Source organism: Chiloscyllium plagiosum, unplaced genomic scaffold, assembly GCF_037043375.1.
Source record: "Chiloscyllium plagiosum isolate Xiang-an unplaced genomic scaffold, Cpla_swu_hap1 HiC_scaffold_18, whole genome shotgun sequence".
Lineage (NCBI taxonomy): Eukaryota > Metazoa > Chordata > Chondrichthyes > Orectolobiformes > Hemiscylliidae > Chiloscyllium > Chiloscyllium plagiosum.
In genome coordinates, this window is record NW_028270156.1 from 80,273,264 (window position 1) to 80,294,371 (window position 21,108).

The window sequence follows — 21,108 nt, forward strand, 5'->3', positions numbered from 1 at the left end:
TCTGATGATGATGTTCATGTCACACTCTAAGCCTTCAACCCACTCATGTATTCAATGCCTTCATCTCTTTTCTGAAGTGATGGGAGCTGCTGGGTAACCTGTCCATCACCATACTTCGCTGTCCACCCTGGCAATTGACAAAATGTGTATGAGCATGACTGTGTCGCGGAGTTACCCAGCTGTGGGCCAGTGCTTGTATTTTTACTTTTATCTTGGCAGAAAATCCATAATTTCACTCTGCCTTCCTGGGTGACACCAAAAGTGATTGCTCGTCTGGCACATCTGAACAACTTGGGCATGGAATTCCTCTTCCGCCTGCATGGAATGCAGGATAAATCGCGGCTGCAAGGTGGTGAGTGAAGGCCTCAGATTAAAGCCTCGGAAACATTATTGAAGCGAGCAAACAGAGATGGAAATAGTGAGCTGATTACTGACAGAGCTCCACTAACCCTGAAAAAGGTGAATCAGGAACCATCTCTGCACCTGCTCCAATGCCACTCTGAGCTCAGAAGTGCATGCCTGATCGACTGCCCTCCCTAATGGGCAGTTACTGAGTTTTACATCAGTCCTCATCCTACCATAAAGAGATGTCATATTTTACATCTTGCAACCTCCTACAACAGGACTGAAGAATTGGATTGGGATTCATACTTGTGGATAAACCAAAGACATTTACATACAGGCCTATACTGAGAAAGCCACACATTTCAGGCATAGAGAAGTCAATAGGGTGGATGAGTCTGATGTGGAGCAGAGAGACAACAGGTGACAATTCTGCGATGAGAATTCTGTGCATTAATGCCAGACGGGTCTATTTGTGAAACTAACAATTAGAGTTATTTATTTGACCCTGGGTCCATTAGCCAGATACTTACTTCTCCTCTTGTTCAACCCTCCCCTTCTTTCCACACCCTGTACTCCAAAACTTGCTGCCCCCAAAAAGTATCTTTGCACCTTGCTCTTCTCATCCTGAGTAGCTTCAAGTTTTCATCTCTCTGTTCCCCTCTGCTCTGATTGTCAGTGTTTCCCTCAGAATATATCTCTCTGGATGAACCTTCTGGTCACCCCACATCGTGATCACTGGGAAGAACCCGTGGATCCTCTCACAATTAAATTGCCCCTGAAACCACCCTGTCTTCACTTGTCCTTGAGTGAGGCAAGATCGAAGGCTTCTTAAAGCAAGGCACTTTCTAAAGCCCTATTATAGCCTTGCCTTTTGAAATCTAGGAACATACTTGCAGAAATAGGCCATTTATCCCCCTGTACCTGCTCCACAGTTCAAGCTCATGGCTAATTATCTATCTCATCACACTTTTCCACCATTTCCATTCCTTGATGTCAATAGTATCTAGAAATCTTTTGATCTTTATGTTGGACTCAATGACTGAGCAACCACAGACCTTGATGGTAGAGAATTCCAAAGATTCATCAACCTCTAAAGTCGTTTCTCCTCGTCTCAGTCTTAAATCGCTTGCCTTTTATTTTTATACTCTGCCACGTTGATCGAGAAGCCTGCATCCACTCCATCAAACTCAACCAGGCAATGGCCAAGTGGTATTAGACCATAGGAGCAGAAATCAGGCCATTCAGCCCAACGAGTCTGCTCCACCATTCAATCATGGCTGATCGGTTTATCAACCCCATTTTTCTAGTGTCCAGGGTGAGAAATAGTGCTAGAAATTTCTAGTAAGAATATTTACCGTCTAAAGATGATCTATTCGGTAGACCTTGGAGAAGAGATATCAGGTCTACTTTAACTTCAATCCTCTATACTCTCCCTATTTCTCCTGCCAATAAACATGGAGCCTGTGGCATGTCCAGAAGCAATGGGTAAGAGTACTTGCACCTAATTTACATTTGGGGTACCCTGGAGATGTCCCTTTTTTAAACTTCGCCAGACGGCCTGGTGCCAAATGAACCCTGTGCAGAACTTTTAACTGCGTAGCGCATGTTCTATTACAAATTGAGATCTTTTGCACATTCTTCCCATATGTCCTCCCATGTTTCAGAAGAGATCTCCACTCCTAGCTCCTGCTCCTAAACCTCACGTAACCGATAAAATCCTGCCGGGCCCTACACCCAGCAGGCGATAGAGGGCACTAACTGAAAGGGTGCTTGTGGAACGTAGCAACAACCTCTACGTATCGGGCTTAGTGAGAAGCGTAGTCGTCTTCTGGATGAAATCCCTAACCTGAAAAAAATGGAAAAGATCTCAGCGGGACAGGCCGTATTTGTGGCTCTGTTGCTCAAAAGACATCATAACCTCCCCCTCAAACAAGTCTCCCAAACTGGAAACTCCGCTCACTTCCCATAGTTTGAACCCGGAGTCCATTATCGCTGGTTGGAACCCCGACATTCCAACTATGGGAGTGAGTCTTGGATAAGCAACCCTCATTATGACACATTGCCCTCCATACTTTGACTATACTAGTAACAATGGTGTTCCGGAAGTGGTCCATAACTGTCCTCATCATATCCATGAACAACAGGTTAATAAGAGGGCACTTTCCCTGGGAAGTCTCTAAATCCAGTCATGTTGAGCCTGGATCGTTACCTGCCCAATTGCATACAAAGAACAGCAAGGAACTCAATTGATACCTCCTGATGTCTGGGGGAAATCAACTCCTCCCCATCCTTGAGGCAACTGCAATTTAGTAAATTTGATGAGGGGCTACCCACCACACCAGACGAAGGAACTAAACCAACTCATAAGTTCTGCAACGTTGCCCTGGGAAACACTATAGTGAGCGTACGCATGGAATATAGCAAACGAGGGAGGACATTCATCTTAATAAGGGCTATTTGGCCCAACCATGAAATTGGAAGATCCTCCCTTCTCTGAAGATCCGGCCTAACATTGTCGAGCAGGTGAGCAAAATTAGTCCGAGATAACCGATCAAACATGGGGGTAATAAAGATACCTAGGTATCGGAAACCCGCCTGTGACCACTTAAAGGGGAACCTAGGACCCCCTTCAACCTCTGGCACTTCCTTGAGGTCCCCCAAAGGCATACTTCTCACTTTGCAAAGTTGATCTTACATCCTGAAATAGCCCCAAATGAATTGATACATTGTATCAAATGCGGTACGCAGGTCATTGGATCTAATTAAAAACAGAAGGACACCATCCACATACAGTATAATCTTGTGTATCCTCGATCCCACTTCTGGAGTGGTTATGTGGACATTCTGACGGTCTGTGCCAGCGGCTCTATCACCAATGTAAACAACAACGGTGGGAGGGGGCAGCCTTGACGACTAGCCCTTACAATCCTAAAATTCCCAGACTTCACCCCGTTGGTGATGACCATGGCCAGAGGATGGCAATATAAAACCTCCATCCACCTAGCAAAGACTCCACCCAACCCAAATCGCTCTAAGACATAAGAGATACTGCCATTACCTGGTCAAATGCTTTCTCTGCATCTAAGGAAATCACCAGCCCCTGGATCGATCATTGCTGACGTACTTGGGTCATATTCAGCAACCTTCTAATATTATTAGAAGACCTACAGTCCTTTATAAAACCTATCTGGTCGTCTTTGACAATAAAGGGCAACACCTTCTCCAATCTTAGTGCCAAAATCTTAGACAGAATCTTAAAATCTGAATTTAAAAGATGGGCCTGTGTGAAGCACAATCCTCAGGAACCTTCCCCTTCTTAAGAATGAGGGCGATATTACTTTCTGTCGAAGATGGTGGTAGGCTTTAATGCATATCGGAGTGATTGTACGTCTCCAACATCGGCCCTGACAGAATCCCTATAAACTCCTTATAAAACTCACCCGGGAGACCATCAGGGCCAGGCGCTTTCCCACTCTGAAGATTGCCTGGCTGCCTCCTGTATTTCCCGAACCGTTAAGGGGGCATTAGGGAGAGAGGCCTGTTCCAGGGTTACACCTGGGAGATCCAGGCTCTTAAAACAGGTTACCATCTTGGCCCTCCTATCCTCGCAACCTTCAGACTGATACAATTCAAAGTAAAATCTCCGAAAAGCCTCATTAAACCTTTTGACATCCTATGTAAGGACCCCAGTGCTGTCTCGAACTGCAGAAATGGATTGGGGAGCACGCTTTTTCCTAGTCAGATACACTAAATACTTGCCTGGCCAATCCCCACTCGAACAGCCTTTATCCAGCAAAAGCAATTTCTTTCTTTGCAGTTTCTGTCAGTATTGAATTCAAGGCAGCCGAAGGGCCATGATCCGCTGTAGCTTGGTCACCAAAGGCCTCTCGAAATGTGCCGCCTCAGCCGCTTCTCAAGTAGACTCTGCTGTTCCTCCTTCTGTCATTTCCGGCTAGCCAAATAGGAAATAGCTAATCCCCTAGCAAAGGCCTTAGCAGTCTCCCATAGCATAGACGGACTACTAGCCGCACCTGAGTTGATAGTCAAGAACTCCTGAAACTCCCTCAAAAAGTATTCCACAAGTTTGGAATCCTTAAGGAGAAAAGGATCCAGACGCCAGTGCCGCAAACCTAGCCCCACACTCTTGGCCTTAACCTTCAAATATACCGCCGCATGATCTGCTATGTTCCCAATTTTACAACCCATAATCAAATCCAGAAGGGTTGGTGGAGCCAAAAAAATCAATCCTCGTATGACATTTTTGGTGGGTTTGAAGAAAAGGTGAAGCCACTGCTGGCAGGGCAAAAATATCACCAAATATCCACCAGTCCCAACTCCTCGCAAAAGTCAGCCACCTGCTTGGCCTGCGAAGGAATAGTTGGAGGCTCACTGGGCGTCCTGTCCACTGTTGGATCCGAAAGGCAATTGAAATCCCCCCCCCCCAATAATAATGTCCCTTGTTCCAAAGGCACTAATCAAAAATTTGAGGGGATGTGCCGGAGGACAGTAGACATTTTAAATGCCATATTTCTCCCCATGTATCGGGGCCACAAGTATCACAAACCACCCTTGCACATCTTTCACCTGATCTAATAATGTGAACGGAAGATTTTTCTGGATAAGTACAGCCACTCGCCTACTTTTAGTAATAAAGAATGAAAAGAATACTCAATCATAACCCCCGTGTTGTCACTTCAGGTGTTCCCCATTGTCAAGATGAGTTTCCTACAACTCTTTTTCCCTCTTGAGGCTAGAAAGCACTTTTTTTTCCTTTTTAGCAGGCGAATGACTTCCCTTGACATTCCAGGTGCACCATTTAACATTCATTTAACACTCACTTCACCGTATCCCCTTTCAGAGACACTTAAACTCCCGGGAGGGAGAACCCTACTTGCAATGTGCCGAGCACAAGTAAATGGAGACTCAGAGTCACAAAATTATGTATACAAAAACAACTGTTGCTAATCCCCCCCCCCCCCCCCCCCCCATAGGGGGCACTCACCCTTCCCGTCCCCTCCTGCACAGCTCCTTCAAGCCCTGACTGTGCCCCAGCCTTAGACAAACAAAAGTAAATAAACAAGGAAATGATCCTGAAGTCAACAAAAGAAGACAAAGTCAGGATAAGCACTCCGCCCATCCCCGGCTCCATGTCATCTCTACTTGTGACTAACAAAGAAAAAGAATTTAAAAAAGGTAAAACAACAAAGGGCACCCACAAAATTTCCCATTATAATGTCCAGTTATCAAAATACAATCGGAACAACATATTTCCAAGAATTTTGTACTTTAAAAAAAATTATTAGGGAAAGGGAAAAAAAAGGGGGAAAGTGAAAACAGGGAAAGAAGGAAATGAGGACAGGCATTAACCGTATTCTTCAGACCAAGTGTCTACCAAGTTCTTGGCTTTATCCGCCGAGTCAAATGTATAAACTGAGTCCTCGTGGCTGAAACAGACCACCGCGGGGTACTTCATGGAGTACTGGATGCCCAGGTTCCTCAGTCTCTTTTTAACTTAATCGAAGGACTTCCTCTTTTGAATTACAGCTGCTGAGAAATCCTGGAAAAACATGATTTTTGACCCCTTGTGCAGCAGTGCCTATGGACCTTTCCTCAGGGATCTGGAGGCTTCCTTATCTCTTTGCTTGTCCCTGTATGTGAGGAAGTGCTCTAGGACCAGGTAGGGGGCGCTGTACCAGCCCAGACCTGTGCACTGCCACCCGATAGGCCCTTTCAATATGCAGGATGGAAGTGAGGACTGGAGATTAGAGTGTGGTGCTGGAAAAGCACAGCAGGTCAGGCAGCATCCAAGGAGCAGGAAAATCGATGTTTCTGGTAAAAGCCCTTCATCAGGAATGAGGCTGGGAGCCTCGGGGGTGGAGGGATAAATGTGAGGGTGGGGGGGGGGGGGGGCTGGGGCTGGGGCTGGGGCTGGTGGGGGGGTAACTGAGAGTGCAATAGGTGGATGGAGATGGGGGGAAAGGTAATAGGTCAGAGGGGAGGGTGGAGCAGATAGGTGGAACGAAGATGGACAGATGGGACAGGTCATGAGGACGGTGCTGAACTGGAAGGTTGGAACTCTGGTAAGGTGGGGGGTGGGGAAATGAGGAAACTGGTGAAGTCCATATTGATGCCATGAATTTGAAGGATTCCGAGGCGGAAGATGAGGCGTTCTTTCTCCAGGCTTTGGGTGGTAAGGGAGTGGCGATGGAGGAGGGGGTGTTAAAGTGCTCGGTTGATTGGTGCGGGTGTCCCGGAGATGTTCAGCCACGCAGCTGCCCAGATTCAATTTGAAGTACCAGAAACTGCAGCAGCCAGTTTTCAAAGAAGCTGACTGGCTGCCCACCACCTTCACCTTTACCTTCACGATAAGTCTCGCTATCGCCGCCATCAATTCCGGTGAGTTCGTCAGGTCCCCAGGGGAGGGGGTTCAGGAGAGGCCGGTGCTGCAGGGGAGTGTCTTCCTTACTGCTGTTTGCTCACTCCTTTTCCTTTTGGCATTCTTCCACTCCAAATTGTCAAAGGATATGAGTTCTTTAAGTTTTTAAATTAACAATTCCTCCACATAAGTTGGCCAGGGATGGTAAAAAAAAAACACCAATATGCCTTGGCTGTTAGTCAGAACCATCCACAGCAGTTTGACTGAATCGCTGACAATTTGCTAAGTCCTTACTCCCTTCTTAAACAGGGGGGGTTACATTCGTGATTTTCCAGTCCTCTGTGACCCTGCCTGACTCGAGTCATTGCTGAAAAACCACAACTAAAGCCTCCACTGTCTCTTCAATATCCTTCCGAACTCTGGAGAGCAGCCCAGAAACTCCTCCCTCATGCCTCTGGAGTTGCCTTTATACATCTGATTCTACCTTCTCCCTCTCAAATTGCACAGTAAATTCTGTCATATTATGGTCACTTCCCTCATCTAAAACTCACTTATCAAGTCTGCCTCATTGCACGGCACTAAATCCAGAATTGCCTGTTCCCTTATGTGGTCCACCACAAGCCGCTCCAAAAAGCCATCTTGTAGACATTCCACAAATTTCTTGCAATCCACTACCAACTTGATATTTCAAGTCCACCTGCATTTGAAATCCCCCATGATCACTGTAACCTTGCCTTTCTTACACAGCTTTTCTATGCCTTGGTGTATCTTGGCCCCCAACTCCTGACTACTATTTAGAGGTGAAAATGTGTTGCTGGAAAAGCGCAGCAGGTCAGGCAGCATCCAAGGAACAGGAGAATTGACGTTTCGGGCATGAGCCCTTCTTCAGGAATGAGGAAAGTGTGCCCAGCAGGCTAAGATAAAAGGTAGGGAGGAGGGATTTGGGGGAGGGGCGTTGGAAATGCGATAGGTGGAAGGAGGTCAAGGTGAGGGTGATAGGCCGGAGTGGAGTGGGGTGGGGGCGGGGGCGGAGAGGTCAGGAAGAAGATTGCAGGTTAGGAAGGTGGTGCTGAGTTAGAGGGTTGGGACTGAGACAAGGTGGGGGGAGTGGAAATGAGGAAACTGGAGAAATCAAAGTTCATCCCTTGTGGTTGGAGGGTTCCTAGGCGGAAGATGAGGCGCTCTTCCTCCAGCCATCATGTTGCTATGGTCTGGCGATGGAGGAGTCCAAGGACCTGCATGTCCTTGGTGGAGTGGGAGGGGAAGTTGAAGTGTGGAGCCACGGGGCGGTTGGGTTGGTTGGTCCGGGTATCCCAGAGGTGTTCTCTGAAACGTTCCACAAGTAGGCGGCCTGTCTCCCCAATGTAGAGGAGACCACATCGGGTGCAACAGATACAGTAAATGATGTGTGTGGAGGTGCAGGTGAGTTTGCGACGGATATGGAAGGATCCCTTGGGGCCTTGGAGGGAAGTAAGGGGGGAGGTGTGGGCACAAGTTTTGCATTTCTTGTGGGGGGATTGGAAAGAGAAGTTGTTCAGAGTGAGGACCAGTGGCCTCCTTCTTCAAAGACCGCAATTTCCCCCCAGACGTGGTTGGCGATGCTCTCCTCCGCATCTCCTCCTCTTCCCGCTCCTCCGCCCTTGAGCCCCGCCCTTCCAATCACCACCAGGACAGAACCCCACTGGTCCTCACCTACCACCCCACCAACCTCCATATACATCGTGTCATCCGTTGTCATTTCCGCCACCTCCAAACGGACCCCACCACCAGGGATACATTTCCCTCCCCTCCCCTACCAGCGTTCCGAAAAGACCACTCCCTCCGTGACTCCCTCGTCAGGTCCACACCCCCCCCACCAACTGAACCTCCACTCCCGGCACCTTCCCCTGCAACCGCAAGAAATGCAAAACTTGCGCCCACACCTCCCCCCCCCTTACTTCCCTCCAAGGCCCCAAGGGATCCTTCCATATCCGCCACAAATTCACCTGCACCTCCCCACACATCATTTATTGCATCCGCTGCACCCGGTGTGGCCTCCTCAATATTGGGGAGACAGGCCGCCTACTTGCGGAACGTTTCAGAGAACACCTCTGGGACACCCGGACCAACCAACCCAACTACCCTGTGGCTCAACACTTCAACTCCCCCTCCCACTCCACCAAGTACATGCAGGTCCTTGGCCTCCTCCATCGCCAGACCATAGCAACACGACGGCTGGAGGAAGAGCGCCTCATCTTCCGCCTAGGAACCCTCCAACACAAGGGATGAACTCTGATTTCTCCAGTTTCCTAATTTCCCCTTCCCCCACCTTGTCTCAGTCCCAACCCTCGAACTCAGCACCGCCTTCCTAACCTACAATCTTCTTCCTGACCTTTCCGCCCCCACCCCCACTCCGGCTATCACCCTCACCTTATCACCCTCACCTTGACCTCCTTCCACCTATCGCATTTCCAACGCCCCTCCCCCAAGTCCCTCCTCCCTACCTTTTATCTTAGCCTGCTTGGCACACCCTCCTCATTCCTGAAGAAGGGCTCATGCCTGAAATGTCGATTCTCCTGTTCCCTGGATGCTGCCTGACCTGCTGCGCTTTTCCAGCAGCACATTTTCAGCTCTGATCTCCAGCATCTGCAGTCCTCATTTTCTCCTACTATTTAGAGGCCTCTACATCACTCCCATTATGGTTTTTCCACCTTTGCAGTTTCTCAACTCTACCCACACCGATTCTATATCATCTGACCCCATTTCATTTGTTGCTATTGATTTAATTTAATTTCTTACGAACAAGGCAACCCCAGCCCCTCTGCCCACCTGCCTGTCTTTTTGATAAGATATTTAGCTCCCAGTCCTGACTCCCTTGAAGCCACATTTCTATGATGCCCGCCACATCGTATCTGCTAATTTCGATCTGTGTGACAAACTCATTTACCTTATTTCATATACTGCGTGCATTCAGTTACAACACCTTCAGTTCTGTATTGACCGTTCCTCTTCTCATTGGCATTGATTTATCCAGTGTGTGTTTAAAGTTTGATTCCTCACCCTTTCCAAACACTGTCCTATTTTGTGTGCTGGAGACTTTAATAACCTCGACTGAGTTCTCCTTTAGAGCCGTAGAGATGTGCAGTACCGAAACAGACCCTTTGGTCCAACTTGTCCATGCTGACCAGATATCCTCACCTAATCTAGTCCCACCTGCCAGAACCTGGCCCATATCTCTCCAAACCCTTCCTATTCATATACCCATCCAAGTGCCTTTTAAATGTTGCAATGGTACCAGCCTCCACCACTTCCTCTGACAGCTCATTACATACATGTACCACCCTCTGTGTGAAAAAGTTGCCCCTTAGGTCTCTTTTATATCTTTCCCCTCTCACCCTAAACTTATGCCCTCTAGTTCTGGACTCCCCGACCCCAGGGAAAAGACTTTGTCTATTTACCCTATCCATGCCCCTCATAATTTTCATAAACCTCTATAAGGTCATCCCTCACCCTCTGACGCTCCAGGGAAAACAGCCCCAGCTGTTCAGCCTCTCCCTGAAGCTCAAATCCTCCAACCCTGGCAACATCCTTGTAAATCTTTTCTGAACCCTTTCAAGTTTCACATCATCTTTCCGATAGGAAGGAGACCAGAATTGCACGCAATATTCCAACAGTGGCCTAACCAATGTCCTGTACAGCCGCAACATGACCTCCCAACTCCTGTACTCAATACTCTGACCAATAAAGGAAAGCATACCAAACGCCACCTTTACTATCCTATCTACCTGCGACTCCACTTTCAAGGAGCTATGAACCTGCACTCCAAGGTCTCTTTGTTCAGCAACACTCCCTAGGACCTTACCATTAAATGTATAAGTCCTGCTAAGATTTGCTTTCCCAAAGTGCAGCATCTTGCATTTATCTGAATTAAACTCCATCTGCCACTTCTCAGCCCATTGGCCCATCTGGTCAAGATCCCGTTGTAATCTGAGGTAACCCTCTTCGCTGTCCATTACCCCTCCAATTTTGGTGTCATCTGCAAACTTACTAACTGTACCTCTTATGCTCGCATCCAAATCATTTATATAAATGATGAAAAGTAGTGGACTCCACCAATCTTTGTGGCACTCCACTGGTCACAGGCCTCCAGTCTGAAAAACAACCCTCCACCAACACCCTCTGTCTTCTACCTTTGAGCCTGTTCTGTATCCAAATGGCTAGTTCTCCCTGTATTCCATGAGGTCTAACCTTGCTAACCAGTCTCCCATGGGGAACCTTGTCGAATACCTTACTGAAGTTCATATAGATGACATCTACTGCTCTGCCCACATTAATCCTCTTTATTACTTCTTCAAAAACTCAATCAAGTTTGTGAGACATGATTTCCCACACACAAAGCCATGTTGACTATCCATAATTGGTCCTTGCCTTTTCAAATACATATTCATCCTGTCCTTCAGGATTCCCTTCAACAATTTGTCCATCACCGATGCTGGTCTATAGGTCCCTGGCTTGTCCTTACCACCTTTCTTAAACAATGGCACCACGTTAGCCAACCTTCAGTCTTCCGGCACCTCATCTGTGACTATCGATGATACAAATATCTCAGCAAGAGGCCCAGTAATCACTTCCCTAGCTTCCTAAAGACTAAGGTACACCTGATCAGGTCCTGGGGATTTATCCACTTTTATGCATTTAAAGACATCCAGCAATTTCTCCTCTGTAATATGGATATTTTTCAAGATGTCACCATCTATTTCCCTACATTCTATATCTTCCATGTCCTTTTCCACAATAAATACTGATGCAAAATTCTCATTTAGTATCTACCCCATCTCCTGCGGCTTCACACAAAGGTCGCCTTACTGATCTTTGAGGGGAGAAAGTGAGGACTGCAGATACTGGAGATCAGAGCTGAAAATGTGTTGCTGGAAAAGCGCAGCAGGTCAGGCAGCATCCAAGGAGCAGGAGAGTCGACGTTTCGGGCATGAGCCCTTCTTCAGGAAGGGCTCATACCCGAAACGTCGATTCTCCTGCTCCTTGGATGCTGCCTGACCTGCTGATCTTTGAGGGGCCCTATTCTCCCTAGTTATCCTTTTGGTCTCAATTTATTCATAAAAACCCTTTGGATTCTCCTTTGCCAAAGGTATCTCATGTCCTCTTTTTGCCCTCCTGATTTCCCTCTTAAGGATACTCCTACTGCCTTTATACTCTTCTAAGGATTCATTCGATCTCTCCTGTCTGTAACTGACATATGCTTCCTTCTTTTTATTAACCAAACGCTCAATTTCTTCAGTCTTTCAGCATTCCCTATACCTACCTGCCTTCCCTTTCACCCTGACAGGAATATACTTTCTCTGGACTCTTGTTATCTCATTTCTGAAGGCTTCCCATTTTCCAGCCGTTCCTTTACCTGCGAACATCTGTTCCCAATCAACTTTTGAAAGTTCTTGCCTAATATCATCAAAATTGGCCTTTCTCCCATTTGGAACTTCAACTTTTAGATCTGGTCTATCCTTTTCCATCACTATTTTAAAACTAATAGAATTATGGTCGCTGGCCCCAAAGTGCTCCCCCACTGACACCTCAGTCACCTGCCCAGCCTTATTTCCCAAGAGTAGGTCAAGTTTTGCACCTTCTCTAGTAGGTACATCCACACATTGAATCAGAAAATTGTCTTGTACACACTCTCCATCTAAACCCGTAACACTATGGCAGTCTCAGTCGATGTTTGGGAAGTTAAAATCCCCTACCTTAACCACCCTATTAATCTTAAAGATAGCTGAGATCTCGTTGCAAGTTTGTTTCTCAATTTCCCTCTGACTATTCGGGGGTCTATAATACAATGCTGAAAAATGTGTCGCTGGAAAAGCGCAGCAGGTCAGGCGGCATCCTGAAGAAGGGCTCATGCCCGAAACGTTGATTCTCCAGCTCCTTGGAATCTGCCTGACCTGCTACGCTTTTCCAGCAGCACATTTTCCAGCTCTGGTCTCCAGCATCTGCAGTCCTCACTTTCTCCTAGTCTCTAATACAATCCCAATAAGGTGATCATCCCTTTCTTATTTCTCAGTTCTACCCAAATAACTTCCCTGGATGTATTTCTGGGTATATCCTCCCTTAGTACAACCTCATATCCTTTATTTTCTTATTTTTCATAGTTCTCCATGCAGTTAAATCCACTCCCACAGACATGAACCTGCGGCTTTGCTTCCCATTAGCCAGTAAAATTCTTGGAATTTTACCCTTCCCTTCCCCCCCCCCCCACTTCCTAGTTTAAAGTCCTTTTGACCATCTTATTTAGCCTTTTTGCTGGACCACTGGTTCCAGTTTGCTTCAAGTGGAGACTGTGCCAATGGTACAGGTCCCTCCTATTCTAATACTGATACCAGTGCCCTCTGAAGAGGCACACCTCTTTCCCACAGCACACTTGTAGCCACATGTTTACTTCCCTTGTTCTCATGTCTCTATGTCAATTTGCATGTGGTTTGGACAGTAATCTGGAGATTATCACCCTTGAGGACCTGTTCTTTAATTTGATTCTTAGTTCCTGATCATCCCTAAACTTGTCTTGCTTATGTTGTTTGTCCTGACATGGACCAAAATAACTGGATCCTCCCTCTCCCTTTCCAATATCCTTTCAAGCCAGTCAGGTATGTCTCATGCCCTGGCACTGGGCACAGGACTCTCTGTCTTGCTTATAAAGAATACTGTCTGTTCCCCTAATTATAGAATCCCCTACAACTATCACTTGTCTTTTTGCTTCCCCCTCTTCAATGGCCTCCTGTACCATGGTGCAGTGGTCAGCTGGATCATCCATCCTACAACTCTGTTCCTTAGCCACACAGAGAGCAAGTACCTGTTGGTCAAGAGCTGAGGCTCCTCTCTTCCTGAATGCATGATCCCTCTACCTGTGTCACTTGCAGTCACACCCTACGGTCCCTGGCCACTGACTGAATTTGAGGTACTTAATCTACCAGGTGTGACTGTCACCCGAAACAAAGCATTCAGGTATTTCTCCCGCTTTCAAATGTGCCATTGTTTAAATCTCAGATTCCAGGTTTTCAATTCTAAGTCAAAGTTCCTCCAGCAACCTACACTTGCTACAAATGTGGTCACTGCCGCTCACATTGGGATCAGCCAGCCCCCACGTCATACAGCTACATCACATCACCTGTCCAGCTATCTCTACTTAGTTAATTCAGTTATTATCCCTTGACCATTAATCTAGAAACTCAGCTAATGTTCTGGGGACATGGGTTCGAATCTATTGTGGTGGAATTTGAATTCAATTTTAAAAATTCTGGAGATAAGAATTCATTGACCATCACCGATTGTCAGAAAGACCCTGGCCTAGATGTGTCTTCAGACCTGCAGCAATGTGGTTGACTCTCAATTGTCCTCTGAAATGACTCCACAAGTCACTCAGTTGTATCAATCACTATGAAGTCTCAACAAAGAGATGAAACCAGACAGTCCACCTGGTATTGACCTAGGCACTAGAAACTACAACGGCAGAAACAGTCCTGTCAACCCTGCAAAATCCCCCTTACTAACATCTGGGGCTAGTGTCAAAATGATATCTCTCAGATTAGTCAGCAACAGCCTGACATAGTCATACTCATAGAATCATACCTTACAATGTCCCAGACACCACCATCACCTTCCTGAATATGTTCTGTCCCAATGGCAGGATAGACGCAGAAGAGTTGGTGGCACAGTTGAGAGGGTGTTGCCCTTGGAGTCCTCAACGTTGAAACCTGGACCCTTGAAGCCCCATGGCTTTCAGGAAACCTTGTGAAGTTTACCACTTACCATTCTCCCTTGGCTGATGAACCATATTGAGTAATACTTCAAAGAAGCAGTGAGATTGGAAACGACACAAAATGTCCACTGGGTGGGAGATTTCAATGTCGACCACCAAGAGTGGCTCAGCAGCAGCACTACTGATTGAGCTGGTCAGTTCTAAAGGACATTGCTGAGAAACTGGGTCTGTGGCAGATGGTGAGGGCTCCAACAAGTGGGGAAAAAAAATCATACTTAACCTCATCTTAACTCATCAGTTGGCTTCTGTCCATGAGAGTATTGGTATGAAATACCACATTGAGAATAACCTCCATCATGTTGTGTGGCACCATCACTGTGCTAAATGGAACAGAATTCAAATAGATCTAGAAACTCAAGACTGGGCATCCATGAGATGCTGTGGACCATCTCACTCATCAGGATTGTACTCCAACATATCCTGTAACCTCATGGTCCGGCATATCCTCCACTCTGCCATTGCCATCAAGCCAGGGCATTAAACCTGGTTCAATGGAGAGTGCAGGAGGGCATACGCAAGGAGCAGCAGAAGTCATACCTAAAAGTGAGTCGTCAACCTGGTGAAGCTACCAAATTGGGCCACTTGCATGCCATCCAGCATAAGCAGCAAATGATAGAGCTAAGTGATTCCACAACCAATGGATCAGATGTAAACTTTGCAGTCATGCCATAGTCGTGAAAGATGTTCAATTAAACAACTCACTGGAGGAAGAGACTCCACAAATACTCCTGTCTTTAAGGATGGAAAAGCCCAATACATCACTGCAAAAGATAAGGTATTTGTAGCAACCTTTAGCCAAAAGTGCTGGGTAGATGATCCATCTTGGCCTCCTCCAGTGATCCCCAGCATTACAGATACCAGTCTTGAGCCAATTTGACTGACTCCATGTGATGTCAAAAAGTGACTGAAGGCTTCGATACTGCAAAGGTTATGGGCTCTGACAACATTCTAGTAAAAGTACCGAAGACTTGTCCATCAAAAACTGCCGCAATACAACTGGAACACAGGCATCTGCATGACAATGTGGAAAACTGCCCAGGTATGTCTTCCATACAAAAACAAGTGAGACAAATGCAATCTGGCCAATTATCGCTCCATCAGACTGTTCTCAATCATCAGTAAAGTGATGAGAATCAATTGGGCAAGCTGTCTGTTGGTTGGAGCCATTCTTGGTGCATCAGAAGATGGCTGTTGTTGTTGAGGGTCAGTCATCTCAACTCCAGGACATCACTGCAGTAATTCCTCAGGGTAGTTTCTTAGCCCCCAAACATTTTCAGTTGCTTTATCAATGACCATCCCCTCCATGATAAGATCAGAATGATTGCACAGTGTTCAGCACCAGATACTGAAGGAGTCCATGTTCAAATGCACCAAGATCTGGGTAATATCCAGGCCTGGACTGACTAGCAGTATTCAAATGCCAGGCAATGGCCATTTCCAACAAGAAAACACTGCCCTATGACATTCAATAATATTATCATCACTGAATCCCTACTATCAATGTCTTGGAGGTTAACGCTATCTTGAACTTTAACTGAATTCTGAAAACAGACTCAACATGTTTAATATTTCCTCTTAACTGAGACTTTTCATTCCATGCAACATCCTTGTAAATTTCTGCACCCTCTCCAATGCATTCACAAGCTTTCACAGTGTGGTAGTCAAAACTGTACACAGTATTCTACCTGTGGCTTAATCAATATTTTATAAAGTTGTAACCAGATCTTCTTGCTTCTATATACTACAATGTGGAGGTGCCAGTATTGGACAGGGGTGGACAAGGTCAGAAGTCAGATCACAACAGATTATTGTCCAACAAGTTTATTTGAAATCACAAACTTTCGGAGCATTGTCCCTCGTCAGGTATTCTAAGCCTCAGCTAATGAAGGCATGCATCCTGTAAGCCGTCTTCACTCCTCTGTCTACCTGTGACACCTTCAGCAATCTTTGATCTTGTACACCAAAGACCCTTTGTTCCTCAAAAGTCTTTAGGAACCTGCCATTCATTGTGCAAAATCCTTCCCTTATTAGAACTTATTGGGGCAGGCACAGCACAGTGGCTCAGTGGGTAGCACAGCTGCCTAACAGCACCAGGGACCTGGGTTCGATTCCAACCTCTGGGAACTGTCTGCACATTCTCCCTGTGTCTGCGTGGGTTTTCTCTGGGTGCTACAGTTTCCTCTCTGTCACAAACATGTGCAGGTTAGGTGAATTGGTCATGCTAATTTGCCCATAGTGTTTTTTAGATTAGATTAGATTACTTACGGTGTGGAAACAGGCCTTTCGGCCCAACAAGTCCACACTGACCCTCCGTAGAGCAACCCACCCAGACCCATTCCCCTACATTTACCCCTTCACCTAACACTGCAGGCAATTTAGCTTGATCAATTCACCTAACCTGCACATCTTTGGACTGTGGGAGGAAACCGGAGTATGGGGAGAATGTGCAAACTCCACACAGACAGTTGCCTGAGGTGGGAATGTGTAGGTTTAGTGCATTAGTCAGGGGAAATATGGAGTATTGGGGAATGGGTCTGGGCAGGTTACTCTTCGGAGGATTGGTGTAGACTTGTCGGGCCAAATGGCCTGTTTCCACACTCAGGATTCTACGCGAACTCCCAAAACGCATTACCTCACTTATCAGGATTTAGTTCTATCTGCCATTGCTCTGCCCAGTTTACCAGCTGATCAATGATAGAGTAGCTTGAGACCATCCTCCTCAGTATCAACAATACCACCAATACTAATTATACCTTGCACATCCAAGTCATTAATATACGTGACAAGAAGGGCCCCAGCATTGACCCCTTGGTATACCACAGATTTGAGGCTTCCAATCACAAAAGCTCTCCAACATCACCCTTTGCCAATTTTAGATCCAGTTTGCCAACTTGCCTTTGGTTCTATGAGCCGCTACCTTTTGGACCAGTCTTCCATGTGAGACCTTGTCTAAGACCTGAGTTAACTTCACGTAAATCACATCAACTACATTACCCTTGCCAATATATTGTCACCTTTTCAAAAAATTCAATTAATTTGACAGGACCTACCTATAACAAATCCATGCTGACAATCCTTGATTAATCTTGCCTTTCCAAGTGTTGATTAATTCTGTCTCAGAATTTTTTCCAATATTTTCTGAACCACTGATGTACCAACTGGTCTGCATTTACTTGGCCTGTGTCTGCTGTCCTCATTGAACAATTGGGCGGCACGGTGGCACAGTGGTTAGCACTGCTGCCTCACAGTGCCAGAGACCCGGGTTCAATTCCCGCCTCAGGCGACTGACTGTGTGGAGTTTGCACGTTCTCCCCGTGTCTGTGTGGGTTTCCTCCGGGTGCTCCGGTTTCCTCCCACAGTCCAAAGATGTGCAGGTTAGGTGAATTGGCCATGCTAAATTGCCCATAGTGTTAGGTAAGGGGTAAATGTAGGGGTATGGGTGGGTTGTGCTTCGGCGGGGCGGTGTGGACTTGATGGGCCGAAGGGCCTATTTCCACACTGTAAGTAACCTAATCTAATCTAACCTAATCAAAGGAATCACATTAGCTATCCTGTCATCTGGCATTTCACCTGTGCTGAGCAAAGTTTTAAATATCTTCACCACAGCCCCAGCAATTTCTTCCCTTGCCTCCCATAGTAGCCTGTTTTCACAGCAAATACCAGTCCCTACACTGACTGGTCCCTGGTATCACAGTGGCTGTCCCCACACTGACCAGTCCTTGGTTTCATAGTGACAGTCCCAACACTGACCAGACCTTGGATGGTCTGGTCTCAGTAAATGTCTGAGTGGTGTGATACAATTGCCCTAACTCAATAGCTGTGTATTGAGCAACCTTGAAAGTTAACGTATTGCTATGATCTCCAGTTGTTTATCTGCATTCGTTTACTCTTGCTAAAAATGTCTTCATTTTTACAGGCGTGCTACTCAAACAAATCCTCGAAAATGTTACTCGTTCAATAAATGTGACCAATTCCACTCCCCGTCTCAAAATGATCATGTATTCAGCGGTGAGTTACCTGAGATTGAAGAGGATCAAAATGTTGAGTATGAATGGTTGACAGGGTTAAATACCAAAGTTTGGGAGAAGATTTGTAGCTTGGGAGCTCGTTGTTGTGGTTCTGTTTGCCGAGCTGGGAGTTTGTGTTGCAGACATTTCGTCCCCTGTCTAGGTGACATCCTCAGTGCTTGGGAGCCCTTCTGTGATGTTTCCTCCGGCATTTATAGTGATTTGTATCTGCCGCTTCCGGTTGTCAGTTCCAGCTGTCCGCTGCACTGGCCGGTATATTGGGTCCAGGTCAATGTGCTTATTGATTGAATCTGTGGATGAGTGCCATGCCTCTAGGAATTCCCTGGCTGTTCTCTGTTTGGCTTGTCCTATAATAGTAGTGTTGTCCCAGTCGAACTCATGTTGCTTGTCATCTGAGTGTGATAGCTGGTCGTGTCGTTTCATGGCTAGTTGGTGTTCATGGATGCGGATCGTTAGCTGTCTTCCTGTTTGTCCTATGTAGTGTTTTGTGCAGTCCTTGCATGGGATTTTGTACACTACATTAGTTTTGCTCATGCTGGGTATTGGGTCCTTCGTCCTGTTGAGTTGTTGTGTGAGAGTGGCTGTTGGTTTGTATGCTGTTATGAGTCCTAGTGGTCGCAGTAGTCTGGCTGTCAATTCAGAAATGTTCTTGATTTATGGTAGTGTGGCTAGTCCTTTGGGTTGTGGCATGTCCTTATTCCGTTGTCTTTCCCTTAGGCATCTGTTGATGAAATTGCGAGAGTATCCGTTTTTGGCGAATACATTGTAGAGGTGTTCCTCTTCCTCTTTTGCAGTGTGTTGTGACCCTTTTGAACAGTGTCTTGATGCAACTTCTTTTGTGTGTGTGTTGGGGTGGTTGCTTTCGTAGTTTAGGACTTGGTCTGTGTGTGTGGCTTTCCTGTGTACCTTTGTGGTGAATTCTCCATTCGGTGTTCTCTGTACCATCACATCTAGGAATGGGAGTTGGTTGTCCTTTCTTCCTCTCTAGTGAATCGGATTCCTGTGAGTGTGGCGTTGATCATCCGGTGTGTATTCTCTATTTCTGTATTTTTAATGATTACAAAGGACTCATAACAGCACACAAACCAACAGCCACTCTCAGACAACAACTCACCAGGACGAAGGACCCAATACCCAGCATGAGCATAACTAATGTAGTGTACAAATTCCCATGCAAGGACTTCATAAAACACTACATAGGACAAACAGGAAGACAGCTAACGATCCGCATCCATGAACACCAACTAGCCACAAAACGACACGACCAGCTATCACACTCAGATGACAAGCAACATGAGTTCGACTGGGACAACACTACTATTATAGGACAAGCCAAACAGAGAACAGCCAGGGAATTCCTAGAGGCATGGCACTCATCCACAGATTCAATCAATAAGCACATCGACCTGGACCCAATATACCGGCCACTGCAGCGGACAGCTGGAACTGACAACCGGAAGCGGCAGATACAAATCACTATAAATGCCGGAGGAAACATCACAGAAGCGCTTCACAGGAGGCTTCTAAGCACTGAGGATGTCACCTAGACAGGGGACGAAACGTCTGCAACACAAACTCCCAGCTTGGCGAACAGAACCACAACAGGATTAAATACCCCATGATGACGTTGTGATCTAAAAAGCTACGTTTCATGGTATTAACAATCACATCAGCTCAGAATTGATTGGCAGTATTAAGTATACCAAGATTGACATCATAAAAATCACTGTGATCAATGGTATTAAATATAGCACAATTATCACCATTGTTAGTATCAGACCAATGCCGATTTGAAAATACTGCTCACACCACGATTGCTATGAAACACACTGCCAGCGGCAGTATTCATCAATTTCTTTAATAATGTTTTATTTGCTTTCAAGGTGCCCTCAGCAGTGTCATGTTTCAATCTCGTATTCCATTCCAATGTGTCATAACTGGCAACAGTGTACAGACTGTGGACACAACCAATTTAACTGTCCAATCAAACCTCTCAATTAGTCTGTTTCTTCTCCGGATGCAACACAACTTCCTGTGAGAATGTGGCCTAATTTGTCAGGGTGCAGTTAACATTTTCCGAAGGAAGACTGTTCATGCAGAGTCAGTTCTGACCTAATCAGTTTTATGTCAAATTCTTTTTAAATTTAAAGCCCTTGAAGCATGACTTACTTTTATTTTGTCATAATTTATTCAAATTCTCTCTAACTTGCCTAATCATTGATGTGCTTCATAAAGATGTCTGCCAGTCTCTCTTTGTGATAGCCATTAGAACATTGTTGGGTCTGTTTTAGACTGAATAGAATCTATTTTCAGCAAGCCAGATCTAACTGAGAAATACAGTACCTTCAGTACAGCATTCAAATCGTAACACGTTTATTTAATTTTCATAACTTCCATTTTCCTGCTTTAAATTCCATCAGAAATACTTCTGAAATTTCTCATGTGCTAAAATGTGTCTTCTCTATACATTGACTTAGCTTCCTCAGAGAGGTTGATAAAGGAGCTAAGAAGATTACTTTCTTCTGCAGTGAGAGAATCCAACATTTTAACAATAGAGT

At 45.9% G+C, this 21,108-nt stretch overlaps 1 protein-coding gene across 4 annotated transcripts in view; it reads left to right on the forward strand.

Moving 5' to 3' along the window:
- Positions 1 to 21,108, forward strand: part of acp2 (acid phosphatase 2, lysosomal) — a 123,215-nt gene that overhangs the window by 43,623 nt on the left and 58,484 nt on the right. For all 4 annotated transcript variants that reach the window (XM_043706324.2, XM_043706322.2, XM_043706323.2 and 1 more), the window contains exons 7-8: positions 220 to 352; positions 18,439 to 18,530. In XM_043706324.2, the coding sequence (XP_043562259.1) occupies positions 220 to 352; positions 18,439 to 18,530 (225 nt within the window). The remainder of the gene's footprint in view (positions 1 to 219; positions 353 to 18,438; positions 18,531 to 21,108) is intronic.